The sequence below is a fragment of the Drosophila navojoa genome, chromosome 6 (assembly GCF_054131105.1).
Source record: "Drosophila navojoa isolate 15081-1374.11 chromosome 6, UAZ_NAV_1.0, whole genome shotgun sequence".
Lineage (NCBI taxonomy): Eukaryota > Metazoa > Arthropoda > Insecta > Diptera > Drosophilidae > Drosophila > Drosophila navojoa.
Genome location: NC_142894.1, coordinates 1471487 through 1489997, shown reverse-complemented (window position 1 = coordinate 1489997; position 18511 = coordinate 1471487). Strand labels below are relative to the sequence as shown.

General features: G+C 38.4%; 2 protein-coding genes across 3 annotated transcripts; one reads left to right on the top strand and one right to left on the bottom strand.

Annotated features, from left to right (window-relative positions):
* The first annotated feature begins 7188 nt into the window (after window positions 1-7188).
* rho-5 (rhomboid-5) lies at window positions 7189-17766 on the top strand. 2 transcript variants are annotated; one of them, XM_089262912.1, is made up of 6 exons: window positions 7189-10426; window positions 10491-10832; window positions 13783-14037; window positions 16047-16304; window positions 16373-16555; window positions 16744-17766. In XM_089262912.1, exons 1-6 carry the CDS (start codon window positions 7229-7231, stop codon window positions 17032-17034), a joined length of 4527 nt encoding a protein of 1508 aa, XP_089119038.1. In that variant the 5' UTR covers window positions 7189-7228; the 3' UTR covers window positions 17035-17766. The 2 variants fall into 2 exon arrangements, with proteins under 2 accessions (XP_089119038.1, XP_089119037.1); XM_089262911.1 differs by having other exon boundaries at window positions 16373-16672; window positions 16741-17766.
* Window positions 17192-18116, bottom strand: Gar1 (Gar1 ribonucleoprotein). The gene is made up of 3 exons (XM_018107072.2): window positions 17961-18116; window positions 17413-17874; window positions 17192-17348 (listed from the first exon to the last, which is right to left on the bottom strand). Exons 1-3 carry the CDS (start codon window positions 17995-17997, stop codon window positions 17245-17247), a joined length of 603 nt encoding a protein of 200 aa, XP_017962561.1. The 5' UTR covers window positions 17998-18116; the 3' UTR covers window positions 17192-17244.
* Window positions 18117-18511: the final 395 nt, after the last annotated feature.

The window sequence follows — 18511 nt, the reverse complement described above, 5'->3', positions numbered from 1 at the left end:
TAGAGGGCGCGGCGCTCGATCGCGAGGTCTCTGGTTCAAATCCTGCTGGGCGTATTGTGTTTTTCTTTTAATTGCTTCAAAATTTTTATATATTTGATTAAATTTCTCTTATATTTTTTCAAAAATCGAAATTGAAATTTTAGCCATACTATATGTACGTTTTTATTAGTTTGCTTGTTCTTGCACATTCTTAAAGTCACATCAGCAGTTAGTTTGACTTAGATTTGGTAGATGGCGCTGTGAATGTGAAGCGCAGTGAATCTGTGGCTACGCCACATTTAAAACACTATTTGTATTTAATGTATTCAAAATAAATATATATTTTATTGTCGCTTTGGCGTGGGTAATTTATATGTCTATCTTTTTATAGAGAAGGGAAAACTCTCCATTATTACTATCGATAAAGACTATCGTTAAACTAACTATAACCACTCTCTGGTTAGTGCTATAACCACTAACCAGAGAACACATAGACTAGACAACTAGTGGAAAGCTTTTTGCACGCTTTTTCTTGGACTTAAGCACCCCAGACTGCTTTGAATTCGCTCGGCGAATTACTTTTAGGCTCGAGCAACGAAAATATACGAAAGCACAATCATTTCGCTTCACGCGCTCGACCGAGATGGTCAAATGTTGAACAAAAGATCCTTCTATGCTCAATGTTTCCCTTGCTCTCTCTCTCTCGATGCTCTATGCTCTCTCAAATGTGTATATGTGTGTATGCATGTGAGCACAAGCAGCAGCTCTGAGCTGCCAGCTCACGAAAATTGAAATTTCTTCGCAGCAAGAACCCATGCCTTCCCTTCTGTGTGAAGAGTATACCGAACTTATCAAACCGTTTGCCAAGCTCGTACAAAATCTGTATATATGTTTTCGATATTACTTGTGGGAAGGGTATGAAAGCGTTGGTGCTCATACTGAAAATGCTTTCGCGACGAGCGTGCACACACACAGTCTCCGTTACTATATGTATTATGAGCATTTGTGTGCCTGTGTGCGTAGCTCTTGCTGCCTGTAGCGATTTCAGAGCCCCGAATTCGCATTTGGTAGATCTTGTAAACTACTCACGCATGCATACATACATATGTTTGATTGTGTGTACGCAGAAGCCGCGATGCTCACAAATGATGGGGTGATCATTGTAGAAGCCTTTGACTGCCTTTGTGCATTTATATGTGCGTGTGTGTATGTGCATGTGTGTAAGCATGGGACATGAGCATTGGCGTGTGCCTACCTCAACTTAAAATTGTGCGAACGATTTTGGGTTTGAATTGAAGAGGCGCGCTTATATTTCAGTAGCTGACTGACTAAAGTGCACTTGTCACTTGTCACATCCCAATACTTTGTGGCACTGTGACCGAAGAGTAACTCACGCACATGTGTATGTATGTATGTATGTATGTATATGTGTGTGGTATAGGGACAGCCAAGTTACTCGCGGTATATACATATGTATGTATTTAAGCACCTGATTTAAATGATCGTGAGTTAGCCTATCAGAATGCATTTTTAAAAAATGTAGTATCTGATCAGTGGGCAAAATGGGATGCGATTATCGATCCCTTGCATATTTGTATGTACATACATTTACAGGTGCATGCAAGTAAAAAAAGAGTGTAAAAAATGCAAGTGCACTTGTCAGTGTAGTCAGTCAGCTACTGAAATATAAGCGCGCCTCTTCAATTCAAACCCAAAATCGTTCGCACAATTTTAAGTTGAGGTAGGCACACGCCAATGCTCATGTCCCATGCTTACACACATGCACATACACACACGCACATATAAATGCACAAAGGCAGTCAAAGGCTTCTACAATGATCACCCCATCATTTGTGAGCATCGCGGCTTCTGCGTACACACAATCAAACATATGTATGTATGCATGCGTGAGTAGTTTACAAGATCTACCAAATGCGAATTCGGGGCTCTGAAATCGCTACAGGCAGCAAGAGCTACGCACACAGGCACACAAATGCTCATAATACATATAGTAACGGAGACTGTGTGTGTGCACGCTCGTCGCGAAAGCATTTTCAGTATGAGCACCAACGCTTTCATACCCTTCCCACAAGTAATATCGAAAACATATATACAGATTTTGTACGAGCTTGGCAAACGGTTTGATAAGTTCGGTATACTCTTCACACAGAAGGGAAGGCATGGGTTCTTGCTGCGAAGAAATTTCAATTTTCGTGAGCTGGCAGCTCAGAGCTGCTGCTTGTGCTCACATGCATACACACATATACACATTTGAGAGAGCATAGAGCATCGAGAGAGAGAGAGCAAGGGAAACATTGAGCATAGAAGGATCTTTTGTTCAACATTTGACCATCTCGGTCGAGCTCGTGAAGCGAAATGATTGTGCTTTCGTATATTTTCGTTGCTCGAGCCTAAAAGTAATTCGCCGAGCGAATTCAAAGCAGTCTGGGGTGCTTAAGTCCAAGAAAAAGCGTGCAAAAAGCTTTCCACTAGTTGTCTAGTCTATGTGTTCTCTGGTTAGTGCTATAACATAGGCTGTGGTTTGAACCGCCACAGATTCACTGATGCAACGCCATCTAGCAGAACTAAACGAAACTAACTGCTGATTTGATTCTAAGAATGTGCTAGAAGATGTTTAAATGTATGTGTGCACACGTATTGGAAAACTGCTGTTGCTGCAGCACGTGCGTTTGTTAATTGGCCAAACATTTTGTTATTTTTTAACGTCGATTGACTAAACCGAATTTAATGAAACTTTCAGCATATGATCTACATATTCTATTGAATATTTGGCATTTAAAACAAACATGTCAAATCATTCACAATTAGCTATACTAGAATCTGACCTTCACTGGGGATTCTGGTGAATTTGGAGCCGGTATCCAAAATATAACAAAAACCGAAATTGTATAAAATGCATTGGAATATATTTTTAAAATTTGGAGACTATAGCTCTAAAAATGTAGGAGATATAAATTTATAACCTATTGCGTTTGGGTTGCGCTGCAGTGTTGGCAATATTATGAGAACTTATTTGTTGAATAATTTAATTTCTAGACGTACGATCGTAATGAAACTTTCAGAACGTAATCATGATGTTTAAATGTATGTGTATACCGAAGCACAAGTTTCTAGTATTTGATATACGACTTTTACAAAGATGAGGGTGAGGGGGTGGATTTAGGGGTGGGGGGTAAATTCTAACAAAAACCGAAATCGTATAAAATGAATCTTAATATACATTTTAAATTTGGAGACTCTAGCTTGAAAGATGTAGGAGATATAATTTTTTAAGTGATCTTCGATAAGGTTTTTTATCGATAAAAAAATATCGGAATAAGTTATCGCTTTTTAGTGATAAACTCGATATGCGCGCTGTATTTACGGACATTTAAAAAAAAGTTGAAGTCTCTAGCTCTTATATCTTCTGAAATCGACGCGTTCAAACATACGGACGGACGGACGGACAGACAGACAGACGGACAGGGCTAAATCGACTCAGCTCGTCACTCTGATCAAGAATATATATACTTTGTGGGGTCTGCCACGCCTCTTTCTGCCTGTTACATACATTTTAACAAAACCATTATACCCTGATTTCCCATTTTCAATGGGTTCAGGGTATAACAAGAAAGAAAGCTCTAGTCGAGACTGCTCGACTACGAGATCCCCTGAACCCTACAAGCAACTGATATTTCAATAATAGTTAGCACACACACACGCACACGCACACACACACACGCATACAAACAAATACACGCACACACATACACATACAAACAAACACACGCGCACACACACACTCACATACATACATACATACACATACATATACAGCCAATTGCGCTTGGGTTGCGCTGCAGTGTTGGCGATATTATGAGAACTTATTTGTTGAATAATTTAATTTCTAGACGTACGATCGTAATGAAACTTTCAGAACGTAATCATAATGTTTAAATGTATGTGTATACCGAAGCACAAGTGATCTTCGATAAGGTTTTTTATCGATAAAAAAGTGTGGGAATGAGTTATCGTTTTTTAGTGATAAACTCGATATGCGCGTGATATATACGGACATTTAAAAAAAAAGTTGAAGTCTCTAGCTCTTATATCTTCTGAAATCGACGCGTTCATACATACGGACGGACGGACGGACAGACAGACGGACAGGGCCAAATCGACTCAGCTTGTCGCCCTGATCAAGAATATATATACTTTGTGGGGTCTGCCACGCCTCCTTCTGCCTGTTACATACTTTTAACAAAACCATTATACCCTGAGTTCCCATTTTCAATGGGTTCAGGGTATAAAAATGCCGAGTCCTAGAAGATTTAGTCTGTCCCAGCGGACCCGTAATGCAATTTGGCAACGGAATACCGTCAATTATCTGACGAAGAACGAAAAATCGAAGAGCGCCGCGTTATTATAGAGCAAAGAAGAACCTTAATTGGTGCGTATGAAACAAACCGTGCATGCGTTCAGAAATGTTATTATATTACATGTATCCCTCGTATAAAGCGATAGTTAAAACATAGTTTTCATATAAATTTGGGGGTTACGTTTTAATAGGATTTTTTTCTTTTTATAAAATACATACAAAGTAACAAATGCACATATATTTCAATAGTAAATACTGTCTTATACAATTAAAAACACAAGATATGAATAATGAATGATACATATGAACATACATATTTCAAAATTAAAAAAAAAAAACAAAATTTAAATAATTATGTGCACATAACAAAAATTTAAAAACCAACTAAAACAAATTAAAGGTTTATTCAAAACTTTATTGTTATTCTTTACATATTATAAATATGTGGTACGCAAATTAGTGTTACCTGATTTTAAAATTATGTATTTTCCCCTTCTGGGCACAAACGCGTATTCGAACCCAAAATCGTTCACATAATTCTAAGTTGAGGAAGGCACACGCCCATGCTCATGTCCTATGCTATTATGAGCACCAACGCTTTTATACCCTTCCCACAAATAATAACTAAAACGCAAATATTTTGTTCGAGCTTGGCAAACAGTTTGAAGAGTTCAGTATAGTTCGGTACTCCTCACACAGAAGGGAAGACATGTGTTCTTGCTGCGAAGAAATTTCAATTTTCGTGAGCTGCTGAACAAAGAGAAAGAGAGAGCAAGGGAAACATTTAGCAAAGATTGATCTTATGTTCAACAGTCGACCATCTCGGTCGTAGCACGAACCTAAATATGAGGAGCCGACCAAATACGAACGGTCTGGGAACTAATGCTCGAAAATAAGTGTGCGAAATGCTTTGCAGTACGTGTCCGGTCTATGTGTTGTCTGGTTAGTAGTCTATGCAAAGCGCTTAACCAAAACTGATTCAGAACAAAACAACGGGAGTCGCTCAGAGCGAGATCGAATTTCAATAATTTTACGAATTTCGAATTTCAATGAGTTTAAATTTTTCCACAAACATCGAAAACATCGATATTTGCCTTGGAAAACATCTTCAAATCTATGGTCGCGAACATCGATGCGTTTCCCGCTCTAGCTTTAGCACTGGCACAGACCAAAGAACAGTGGTTGTATGTTTGGTTAATGATTGTGTTCATGGCACCGTAAATGATTCTCATTCACTTCAGTTCACAACTAATGAAATGGAACTACTTTGCTTTTTTGACTTGCTTGTAATGACGTCACAAATGTTGACATGCGCAGTAACATCGCAAAGGGAAAGACAATGTGAATGACGGAATGAAAAAAAACTAATATACATATACGTATATACATACGTATGTGTATGTACATATGTATATTTTCACATACATAAATAAGAATACATACATATGTATTTGAAAGATTTCGCTCTTTGTTTGGTGAAGAACATTTTGCAACGTAACGATAAAAATATATATAATTTTTTTTTAAATATCGAAAAATCATTGAAGACACCAACGCATCCTAAAAATGTGAAATGCAACCGACAATTGTAAGTTGCGCCGAAAGGTATGCACTTAGATCATTCGTGGAAAATCGATAAGTCAAGTTTATTTAATGTATATATGTATGTACATACATACATATGTATGTTGAAACTAACGTTTGAAGGTGTGAAAAGTCGAGCTTAAAACAATGTAAAACATAGAAAGTCGAAAAATTGTGCATACAAGTGTGAAATATATACTAGCTGACCCGGCAACAATTGCTTTGCCAGATCCATTATTTCTAGGGAAGTAAGTACAAAATAACTTAAATACCAAATAACTAATTTACTATAGTCAAAAGCGTTGTAAGCAATGAGGTATGCTTTATCCCGATTGGCTCATTTTAAAATTCAAGGACGTGGCAGTGCGGGCAATGCTTGTCCAATGTGCCAATGACCACTTTGGAATGAGCATAATATTCAACATCAGGCTCATATTGAAATGTTAGACGAAGAAATGAATGTGATGTAAATGCTCGATTTACTTGTTAACTTTGTCGGTTAAATACTTTACGTAGCTGCGCGCTTCTGTTCGTTCTAATTGTCCTTGCTGGTTACGCTCATCTCGTGCTTCTTGCAATTGTGATGCACATAACTGCGCCATGCACACACGAACATCTGCATTGCTTTGTTGCCTTTCTTCATCTGATCTTTGTGCTCTTCTATCTTGCATGCCTCTAGATTTGAAAGTTGGACGACTCAAATTAGCATTCTTGAAGTTGAAGAACTGTTTGGTGATAATCAGTGACGATTCGTATTTGATTGCTCATTATTTGTCTACCTTTTATACTTAAAAAACATGATTATTTATTAATCATGTTCACTTATTATTAAAGTGTGCATGAACAATTGTTTTTCATGATAGCATGACCGAAAACTGTCACTGTTATCAAGTCTTCTGGGTAAAGTCTCAATGACAATGCAAAGATCCTCAATAGCAATCAATGCATCATTGTACATTGCGTCACTGAATGATATCGTAAAACCGTTGTGTCAAAAAAAAAAAATAAATAAATAAAAGTGAATGTGAAGTGAAATGGTCCATCCTTTAAAATTAGGGCCATAAAAAATAGATGTTGGCCGATTCTCAGACCTCCCCGAGCTGCACACATAATTTCGCGTGAATCAGTCGGTCCATTTTGGAAAAGTTTGGCAACAAATACCGCGACACGAGAATTTTATAAATAAGATACATATATACATATATAGGTAAAAATTCATAAACTTAATATACTCAATAATTTTTCAGATTAACTTCTTGGGAGTGAATCACAGCCAGATAACTAAAAATGCATCTCAATCCACGCCGCAATGATTTTACAGGATTAGGGGCGACCGGAGCTGGAGCCGGAATGGGCGCTGCGGCCGGTGAAAATACTTCTGCCGCAGTAGGACGTCGAAAGTCATTGAACTATCAGGGGCAGCTTTCTTTAAAATCGAATGGAGATGAGTCAACGATGGCAATAGCCGGTCGATTCAGTCCGCATCCGAATGAGATATATTTAGCTCAATCTGGTAAGCTAACAATACCAGTGAACAAATTTGATGATACGCTAATCAATGGCAGTCTCCCGCCACCATCTCCGGCTCCGCATAGCGATTGCTTGCCGACAAGTCAGAGTAAAAATCAAAATCAATCAAATTTTAATAGTAAAATCGGTATTTGCAACAATAAGGCAGCCAATCAACTACAACAGCTCAATCTAGATCATTTTCAACATCACGCCCACTCGCAATGTCATCCGCTGTCGTCATCGAACTCGTCTTCGTCCCTTTGTACAAACAATTCCGTTCTAAGCATGCAACCCGACAGTTCGGCAAGTACTCATTATAAGCAGATCGACAAATATGGTGTTCAGCAGCATTCAACTGCTACACATCCCATGTCACCCAATACAAAGTATCGGTATCGAGATTCGTCACAAAAGCTGAAATTAATGGAAGTAATAAACTTAACAACAGTTGCAACAACAACGTCTTCAGCTGAAATTCAAACTCCGACTACAGCTTCGGTTTCGGCTTTAAACTCTGCTTCGGGTACAGCTTCATCAATTGGACGATATTTTATAACACCCAAGCAAGTGATGCAATGCGATTCATATGGTGGTTATTTGGGCCCAACGGTGCATACACCAGTGAAACGCTATGTTCCAACACCACCCACAGTTAGTGATATATACCCAGACTTGCCGGTAACGTCACCTTTACTGCAATCACAATATGTGAATATACCATATAGTTATCGAGCCAAATGTTGTCCCAATGATCACCAGCAAAGTGAAACTGGCCAGCCACAATCCAGTTACTCGAAAAGTGCTCAGACCTATAATATGGTATCGACATCAACATCATCTACGAGTTGTCCATGCTCGTCCTCATCGCTAATCTCATCGTTTCCAACACCGCTATCTGCAGTTAATGTCTGTTCACCGAATGTTGGACCTAATTCAAAGAATGTTGGAATGTGCAGTAAATTTCGATCAAACGCAACCGATTCACGTCCCATTATCTGTAGTAATTCGGATGGGAGCGAAGCCGTTATAACCATACATTCGGCAATGACTCAGAGTGAATCAGAACGTCAAGGGTTAACCCAAATTCAGAGTGAAGGCACTAGCGCAACATGTTTGCATTGTAATACAACGCGGCGCACAACAGGTGTGCATCAGACAACCCAGACAACTGGGCCAATTAGCCCAGTACCTGTAGGGCTGCCCATGGCTTCGGATCTGGGTAAGCTAAAGCAGCACGATCAAGAAATTTTATTGGCAGCGCAAGAAAATATTATTGCAGTAGATGGAAATTCTTCTGAAATATATTCGATGTCACAACAGCAACAGTTAAAGATCAACGAAAACTTTCACCGTCAAAACCAGCACCCACAGGAAATCTATCAGGCTGCCCAGATTCCTAGCTCTCATCATTTGCAGCAGCTTCAGAATCTCCAGCAACAGCCAGTCCCCGTGCAACAGCATCAGCAGCAACAGCATCAGCAGCAACAGCATCAGCAGCAACAGCATCAGCAGCAACAACAGCATCATCATCAGCAGCAACAGCAGCAGCATCAGCAGCAACAAGTGCAGCACCTTATTCATCGGCATTCATGCAAGAAACGTATAATCATTCATTTAAGAAGAGAAATTTCACGTTTCTTTGGAGTGGAAGCGAGTACTGAAGCAACAGACTTTGCCATCTGGTATGGTCGCCATCGACGTCTGGCAATCAGACGCTTCGGTCCATTGAACAGCAATAACGAGCAAGAATTTAATGTAGACAATGGAAGAGATGGAACAATTATTGAACCAAATGGGAATAGCAATGGCAATAATTACTATACAACCGATCGTCCCGATATATTGCCAGCTCAAGACTCGCAGCATGCGGACGTATCTGTTGGCACTTCTAAATGGCGAAAGTGTTATGCCAGAAACGATTTCAATTCCAATGAATTTGTGGAACGCAAAGCTTCGGTTGCACATATGTTGATGACAGGTGTTAGCTATTTGATCAACGTATTGCAAATGCGATCTGCGAATTTTGGCCATGGTTTCAACATTAACCAACGACGTAATCGTCAATGGTCGCGCAGTTTTGCCCCAAACCATGTGCATGTCAGAGAACTGGAGATGGATGCTGTTGAAGATCGCAACATTAGCATTGCTGATAGCCTAACTGCGTTGATCGATGACGAGATCTTCTTCGATCATCCCTGCGATACCTCTAAATCTTCAGTTAACGAGGAGAACATTGAACAAGCTAACAAACAAAATGGGATCGCAGTTGGTGCTGGTGTTGAGGCCAGCGTTGGTGTTTATATGGCTGAGCGACATCATAATGGTTGGCGCACCTCGGCTCTTAATGGCAATGGAAATGGGACAGATCTTCATTTGATTCCGGATCACATGCCTCTCGGCGCCAACAACAACAGTAACAATCCTGTTCCATCTGTGTTGCGCGCCAATTTACCATCGAATTTGACATCAACATCAGCTATGAATCGTGGGAACCGAATCACACCCCAATTGCTCGATGGAGTTCTAGAGAACTCGCGTCGTCCACAAAGACAACACATTAAATATATGTCCATTAATGACTTAGACGATCGTTGCGATCATAGGCCCTTTTTTACATACTGGATAAATACGGTGCAAATTGCTGTGCTATTTCTATCAATTGTTTGTTATGGCATCGCACCGATAGGTTTTGGCAACGATCAGAAGACCGGACAGGTGCTGGTTACTAGTTTAAGTCTGCAAACGGTGCAGCACATTGAGCAGCGAAATCTTTGGATAGGTCCTCGCAACAATGATCTTGTCCACATGGGTGCTAAATTTGCGGCCTGCATGCGGCGAGATTTCAAAGTAATGGAAGTTGTAACAAAAACCCGAAGACAGGAGCGTGAAACGGCCTGTTGTATACGGAATGATGATTCCGGCTGCGTGCAAAGCTCACAGGCGGATTGCTCTATACGTGGTCTTTATCCAACAGTAAGCATTAAACACAATTTACAATTTGTTTTAGATTAATAAATGTTTGCATTCGCTTAAACAGAAGTCCATATCCACTTGGAAAAAATGGTCACCCGGCGAATCGGGCCCCGGCGGACGAATATCAGGTTCAGTATGTGGCCTAGATCCGAAATTTTGCGATGCACCCGCATCGATTGCTCCATACGAGTGGCCCGATGATATAACTAAATGGCCGATTTGCCGGAAAACTAATTCATTTTCTCAACGATATCGCTATAAAGATCACACGGCCGAGCATATGGTCTGTGAAGTGATCGGTCATCCTTGCTGTACCGGAGTTTATGGGGAATGTAGGATAACCACACGAGAGTATTGTGATTTCGTTAATGGATATTTTCATGAAGAAGCTTCTCTCTGTTCACAAGTAAATATGAGATATACCTTATAATTTAAAAGATATGTATACATATATATAAATTTTTTTTTTATGCCCTGAACCCATTGAAAATGGGAAATCAGGGCATAAATTTTTGTGAAAAAGTATGTAACAGGCAGAAGAAAGCATCACAGACCCCATAAGGTGTATATATTCTTGATCAGGGCGATGCGCTGAGTAAATATAGCCCTGTCCATCCATCAGCCCGATCTCAGAAGATAAAAGAGCTAGAAAGTTGAAATTTTGCATGCATACTCGTATATACGTAATACGAGCTTATCATATTTTTTCGATAAATCATCCGTTTAATTTTATATAGAGAATAATCGATAAATTGATATTACATCTCAGCCTAATTTAAAAATGGTGATGGATACGAAAGTTTTTTAATTTACAGATTTTGGATACCACCAACAAACGTATTTCAAGTACTAGAGACTTGTGCTTTGTAATGCTCACACATTTCAGCCATACGAGCACGTCCTGAAAGTTTCACAAAGACAGTCCTACTATAAGAGAAAGTATACAACTAATAAATTCTCATAATATTGACCACACCGCACCACGGATGCATATGTGTGTAGTGTGCATAAAAGAAGTGAAGAATGATTAGAATATCAGCTTAGAGGGTTCAGGGTATCTCCTAGTCGAGCAGTCTCGACTAGAGCCTTTCTACATGTTTATACTCATTAAGGAAAGTGAAATGAGTATATTGGTTTTGACCATGACCGTCTTGATGTCCGTCCGTCTGTCCTTATAAACGCAATTTATTTCGGGACTCTTGAAGCTAGAGACTTAAAATTTAGAACACATACTCGATCCTGCCACTAGGAGCGTGTAAAATTTTATAAATTATTTAGTACATTAAAAAATGCAATGTAATTTTACCATTTTTAAGCGTAAGCACCACATATCTTCATGATAGTCATAGGGTTAAATCTGTGTACATTCCAGAGCACAAGTCTCTAGTACCTAAATTGGGTGTTAAAGGGTCGTGGTATCTGCAGTATGTAAATTACAAAATCTTAGTATTTAAATTGAGCTAAAAAAAAAAGAAATCAATTTATCGACTATTTTCGAAAAAAAAAAAAATTTAATGGGATCAGGCCCTGTTTTTTGCTGCGCGTTAAGCGGCCCATCCACTTGCGAACATTTTCACCGAACATGTTCGCCTAACATAATCAGTTTGCCCACCAACTGGGCAAACATTGTTCGCTGAACATAATTTTATAAAATTTTTCGAGAGGGAAACATGTCTTGAAAATGTTTCAATGACAGAGTATGAGCTTTCGTATGTGTTTGTAGGAAAAGACTTTCAATAAATTTAATGAAGCCATATAGTCGTCATTGTTGAACATATTCGCGCGAGCACGCGTAAAATATAAACATTTCTATTCTTCGCGAACACGGTCGGCGAACAAAATGTTAGGCGAGCACCACCATCCACATGAAAACATTTGACGAACACAAAATGTTCGGCGAACATGTTCCCAACTGGATGGGCCCCGTTAGAGACATGAAAATTACTCTATATACTCAGGTTCTGTGTAGAAGCGATCGGAAAAAAGAAATTGCTAAAATAACGGTACAGGTTCGTAAATATAGCAAAAAGAAAAGTTACCTAGAGGTTGTCAAAAGTATTTACACACATTTTTTTGCGTCATAAGTATTTACACAATGTAAATTTGCCTTTAGTCTTTGATTTGCGTTGATCATGTGCGGTCTTTGACTAAGGTCGGAATTCAATTTGTAGTTGAAATTGTAAATCTGCTGTAAAATGGTAAAAACAAAGGAACTGTCAGTCGAAACAAGCTCCGAGATCGTAACCAAGTTTAAGAATGGTGCTGGGGCATCAGAGTTGGTAAAGATGTACAAAATATCTAGAAAAACTGTGTATAACTTGGTTAAGAAAAGGGAAACACTGGGAAATTTGAATAATTTACACCGAAGTGGACGAAAGCCAGCATTGAACACCACAGAATGCAGAAGACTTGTCAGCACATTCGTAGAAAACCCCGAGATAAGCCCAGTTAAAGTGTTAGCAGTACCACAACAGATAATTGGTAAACATGTCAGTGATGCTAATATTCGTAGAAGGAAGATGTTGACATAAACACCTATGTCGTCCGAAAAATCATTGATATCTCGGAAACAAACAAAGCAGAACGCCTTGCTTTTGCTTTAGAGTACATTGAAAAGCCTTTGTTTTGTTTTGGCACAACATTTTGTGGACAGATGAGGTTGCATTTCAGTTTCAAGGCTCATTTCGAAAGACTATTATGCATTTCAGTCGACAAAATAAAAAAACTGCAGTGCAGCCTCTTAACAGGTTTGGAGGTGGCACAGTAATGTTTTGGGGTTGCATGTCGTACTATGGTTTTGGAGATTTTGTGCCAATAGAGGGCACTCTGACCCAATCACGATATTTGCACATATTAAATGACGATGCTTTTACTTCGGCGAACAAACTATTTTCAACAATCGACTGGGTATTGCAGCAAGATAATGCTCCATGCCACAAAGGCTCAATACCCACCAAATTTTTGGCGGACTTAGATCAAGCAATGCTGCCCTGGCCTGCGCAAAGTCCGGACTTTAAAATGATTGAAAATGTTTGGGCTTTAATAAAATCCAAACGGCTATTCAATAAGGACCGAAAACGGGATGATACCATCCAGGAAGTTACCGGAATATGGACGGAGCTCACAGTTGACTTCGCCCGATCATTCCAGCCAGACTTCAGGCTGTAATTGACGAAAAGGGGGGAATGACAAAATACTAAATTAAATAAATAAACCCTTTATTATGTTCAACGAAAATCGGTGTGTAATTACTTTTGACCACCTCTGTATATTTATTATTAATTTATATATGTATGTATATATATATATATCTCAAAATCCGACATATCTAATGTTTTTTGAACATTTGTTTTCAGATATCCTGCCTAAATAACGTTTGCGGCATGCTTCCCTTTTTTGCCGTGGAAATACCAGATCAGATATATAGACTTCTGACATCGCTGTGCATGCATGCTGGCATTTTGCACTTGGCAATTACGCTTATATTTCAGTATTTATTTCTCGCAGACTTAGAAAGATTGATTGGAACTTTGCGCACTATTGTAATTTACATAATGTCTGGCTTGGCTGGAAATCTAACCAGTGCAGTTCTAGTACCGCATAGACCTGAGGTATTGTCCAATATAAACATATTCCCATGTTAACATAACCAATATCACTTCAAAATGGGTGCACAGATTTGATAACTCGCCTTTATACAATAAGGAAAATAAAGCATGTAAGAAAACTCGAATCAAGGCTGCTCGACTACGAGATCCCCTAAACCCTTCGAACAACTAATAGTTTAGTAATTATTACACATGTTTAAACGCAATCACAGGTATGCATGCAGGTAGACATACCAATGCTTCTACAAGTGATATCCCACAAATGTGAGCATCCCGTCCCTTGCGTACACACACAATCAAACATATGTATGTACGTAAGTCTGAGCTCTTCACAAGATCAACCAAATTTTGGGCTTTAAAATTGCTACAGGTAGCAAGAGCTTCGCTTACAGGCATACACATGTATGAGCAAGCGACTGTAGTGTTTGTGCGAAGAAATTTTTAATTTTCGTGAGCTGCTGCTTGTGCTCACATGGTTAGTGGTCGTGTATACCATACGCAGTACAAGTTTATCTTATTTTTTGATAATTCATCCGATTTATTAATCGCGATTAATCGATAGATTTACTATGTTTTTTTCAGCCTAATCTGAGCAGTTTTAAACCTGGAGACTTTACGGCTACTTTGTTTTTGTTGATTAGTTTTTACATATTGGATGTTATGTTTTCGTTTTCTTATATTTAAATTAATTAAATAATATTAAACACATTCCTATTTTAAAAAAAACTTGTTTTTATGCATTAAATTTTTTTCAGTGTGCCAACTCATTCTTGACAGACTGTATATACATTTAATGAAGATTTTGTAACTTACAGACTTAGGATACCACGCCCCCGCCTCGCTATCTATTTGTAATAAACGTATTTTAAATAGTAGATACTTGTGCATAAAAATGTACACAAACTTTTTTACACACACTATGTGCGTGTGGATGCATACAGTGACGAGCAAAACTGTAACACGAATTTAATGTTGCAACTTCAAGGGTCTGTATTTTCGCTTCTCTATGGATGTTCAACATCTTAATTATACTCATTCACGAAAGTGAAATGAGTATATAGGTTGTGCAATGTCCGTCTTGCTGTCCGTCCGTATGTCCGTATGAACGCGGTCTATTTCGACGCTATTGAAGCTAGATACTTGAAATTCGGAACATATACTCATGTATATCTCCGATTTATATTATTAGAATTTTCCCGATCCGCCCACTAGGGGCGTGGCAAATCGTTAACTGCATTTTCCGATATGACAAATCTTGTTGAAGAGCTAGAAAGCTGAAATCTGGTATGTAGATCCGCGTAGACCACCGAAGATCAACAGCTATGGCGGATATATCGCCACCCATTAGGGGCGTGGCAAATCGGATAAAACTATATCTCCCAAAGTTGTAAATCTAGAATGTTCACGTGCACGTGAGCTAATGTTTCGGGAATTTTTAACAAAACCATTATACCCTGATTTCCAATTTTCAATGGGTTCAGGGTATAATGGTTTTGTAAAAAGTATGTAACGGGCAGAAGGAACATGGCAGACCCCATGAAGTATATATATTCTTGATCAGGACGATAAACTGAGTCGATTTGGCACTGTCTGTGTGTCTGTCCGTATGAACCCTCTAGCAGTCTCGGCTAGGGTCTTATTTGTTTATTCTTATAATTCTTCCAGTCAAGACAGCTTAAAATCATACTAATAAAATAAAATTAAGACGTTGAACATCCATAGAGTACAAGCGAAAATACACACCCTTGAAGTCGCAACATTAAATTCGTGTTACAGTTTTGCTCGTCACGTATGTATGTATGTGTGCATAAAAGAAATGCAGGCAGAATGATTATAATGTCAATGTGGTGGGTACGGGGTATCTCCTAGTGGAACAGTCTCGACTATTGCACTCTTGTTTTAAATACATTACATGCTGAATTTCCGTATTCTGCGGATTCACGGTACGAAAACTGTATATAAATCGCATACTAAACAAACTTCAATGTGGTTCGTATTCAATATATTGACAGGTAGGACCCGCAGCATCTCTTTGTGGTGTACTATCGTCGTTGGTTGCACTCCTCTTATGGATGCACTGGAAGCATGTGCAAAAGCCATACATGTCATTATTTAAGATGTTGCTTTTGACAACAGTTCTTTTCGGAATTGGTACACTGCCGTATCAACTAAATTTTGCTGGACTTCTGGTTGGGTTTGCATGTGGTACATTTTTAACAATAGCGCTGGTACCATTTGCGTCTTTCACCAAATACGGACGCAGAAAAAAGGTATATAATTAATATCATTTTATTAGGGTGCAAAAGTTAATCAAATATCATCCATTCTATATTGCCAGATAAATCTTATTTGGGCATGCCTGCTGTTTCATTTCTTTTTGTATTTGTCGCTAGTGACAACTTTTTACATTTACCCCAGCGAATTTAACACGTTTAACTTTGTGGATGATATCTTCGATAGTAATAATGGCAACAAATACATTAATCCCACAAACAGTAATATGGGTCAGCACCATGGCGAGGTAAGCAGCACCACCCGCAGATATTCCCAGACACAAAAGCCTCAATATTATTATCACCATCACTCGGAAGACATAATCAGAAATAACGTAGAATTTTCTGAAGTCAATACTAAATCGGTAAATATATATATATTTATATATATATAAATACGTATTTGTGAATAAGCCAAAAATTAATTCTTTAGCAACACATCTATGCAGACACTGACGCGCGACGTCCAAAGGATGTTGATCTCTGGCAAGAGGGGCTTTATCATTCATTTCGCTATATTTCCAACTATAGCGATCGCATTTATAACAAAATTCAACCGAATCTACTGTCGGAGACAAATCTATTAAGCCACAAGACACAAGACTCACTAGTCCCATCTTCGAACCGAAAGAAAAGCAATTCTCGAAGTACAAAGGAGGCGTTAGAGCTTAATACCAATACCAAAAATGTTGAAAATATTAATGATACAAATTTAAAGGGCCTCTAAATTATTTAAATTACACAATAAACAATTGCACTAAATACTACAAAATGTACATAAATATACACACCTAAACATATATACAAAAATGCCAACAAATAATTGCACCAAATATTGCATGTATCGTGGTCAGTACTTCATGAAATATTAAAACAATTTACGATTTATCAACCAAACCGCGACTTTTATTGTATTTTAATAGCATTTGATTTTTTGTTACCAACGTCCACGTCCTCCCCCTCCGCCACCACGTCCCCTATTAAATCCTCCACGAATTGAGCCACCTCTAAATCCACCGCCGCCACGTCCTCCACGGTTTCCTATATTAAATAAATAACATTAGATAGCTATAAAACGCATGTTTAATGTGCTTTGTGTACGAACCCATGGCTCCAACACGTCCACCTCTTACACCTCCACTAGAACCGCCTCGTTTTTTTTGACCTTTTTTCTGTGGTGGCTTAGGCAGAAATCTTGAAATCGGCAGCAGCTTCCCAGGGTCAATGAACAATGTTTGATTTGGCTTAAAGCTATTAGCATATATATTATCAGACAGCTTTATGGAAACAGAGTAGTCTCGAACTGTTCCGAAAATTTCGTCAATTTTCCCGATCTGCTCCTTATTTTCCAGAAATATTGGTGCATTGAAATATGGTACATCGTCTATATCCACTTTACAAATTAAATCATTCTGGCATATATAACTGAAGTTTCCCAATGCAATAACACGTTCGGGTGGTCCCTGATCAAATGTACCACGGCCCCCACGAGATCCGCCTCTACCGAATCCACCACCTCCAGATCTGTTGAATACATTACCGCGTCCACCGCCAGATCCACGTGAGCCTATATACCACGTTTATTGATTATTTACATATGATTATTTGATTATTTACATATATTTGAATACAAAGTCAGTACAGTAGTCTTACCTTTGCCATTACCTCCACGAGGACGTCCAAAAGACATTTTTGCACAAATTGATAAAAGCTGGAATATATATAAGCACGTGTGATTCACGGCGGCAAACAAATACTGATGTATTTAGTGGTTCTGCATAAGTTCGATTGAGCGATTATTTGTACTGAATGAACTACATCAATAACTATGTTCTCTTGCCAGTGAGTCTATCGACTCAATCAAAATATTCCGTTAATTATAAGCAAAATATATTAGTATGTCCATTGTAGGTTATACTGTGTAACTAATACATTGAAAAAATAAAAATAAAAAAGAGTAACCATTTGCCATGCGGAATATGAAAGTAAACTATTTGGCAATCGAAAAGTTAAACAAACTATTATCTTCATTTTCATGTATAAAAAAAGCTGTGGTAAAAAATATTATTAACTGTTTACTTTAATACATATAAATACTTCAATACGAAATTCAACTTAATGTAAAGTGTACAAATTTTGTATTTATGCGGACTATCGATGTGAAAATTAATCGGTTGAAAAAAAATGCTTTGATAAATATCGAG

Bases quoted from the DNA above. Each gene is read 5' to 3' on its own strand.
- rho-5 (XM_089262911.1), top strand. From the start codon at position 7,229: ATGCATCTCAATCCACGCCGCAATGATTTTACAGGATTAGGGGCGACC. The intron at 16,305-16,372 runs GTATATAATTAA...CTATATTGCCAG, and splicing joins AATACGGACGCAGAAAAAAG to ATAAATCTTATTTGGGCATG. The intron at 16,673-16,740 runs GTAAATATATAT...TTAATTCTTTAG, and splicing joins CTGAAGTCAATACTAAATCG to CAACACATCTATGCAGACAC.
- Gar1 (XM_018107072.2), bottom strand. From the start codon at position 17,997: ATGTCTTTTGGACGTCCTCGTGGAGGTAATGGCAAAG. The intron at 17,875-17,960 runs GTAAGACTACTG...CGTGGTATATAG, and splicing joins TCGTGGAGGTAATGGCAAAG to GCTCACGTGGATCTGGCGGT. The intron at 17,349-17,412 runs GTTCGTACACAA...TATTTAATATAG, and splicing joins TGGACGTGTTGGAGCCATGG to GAAACCGTGGAGGACGTGGC.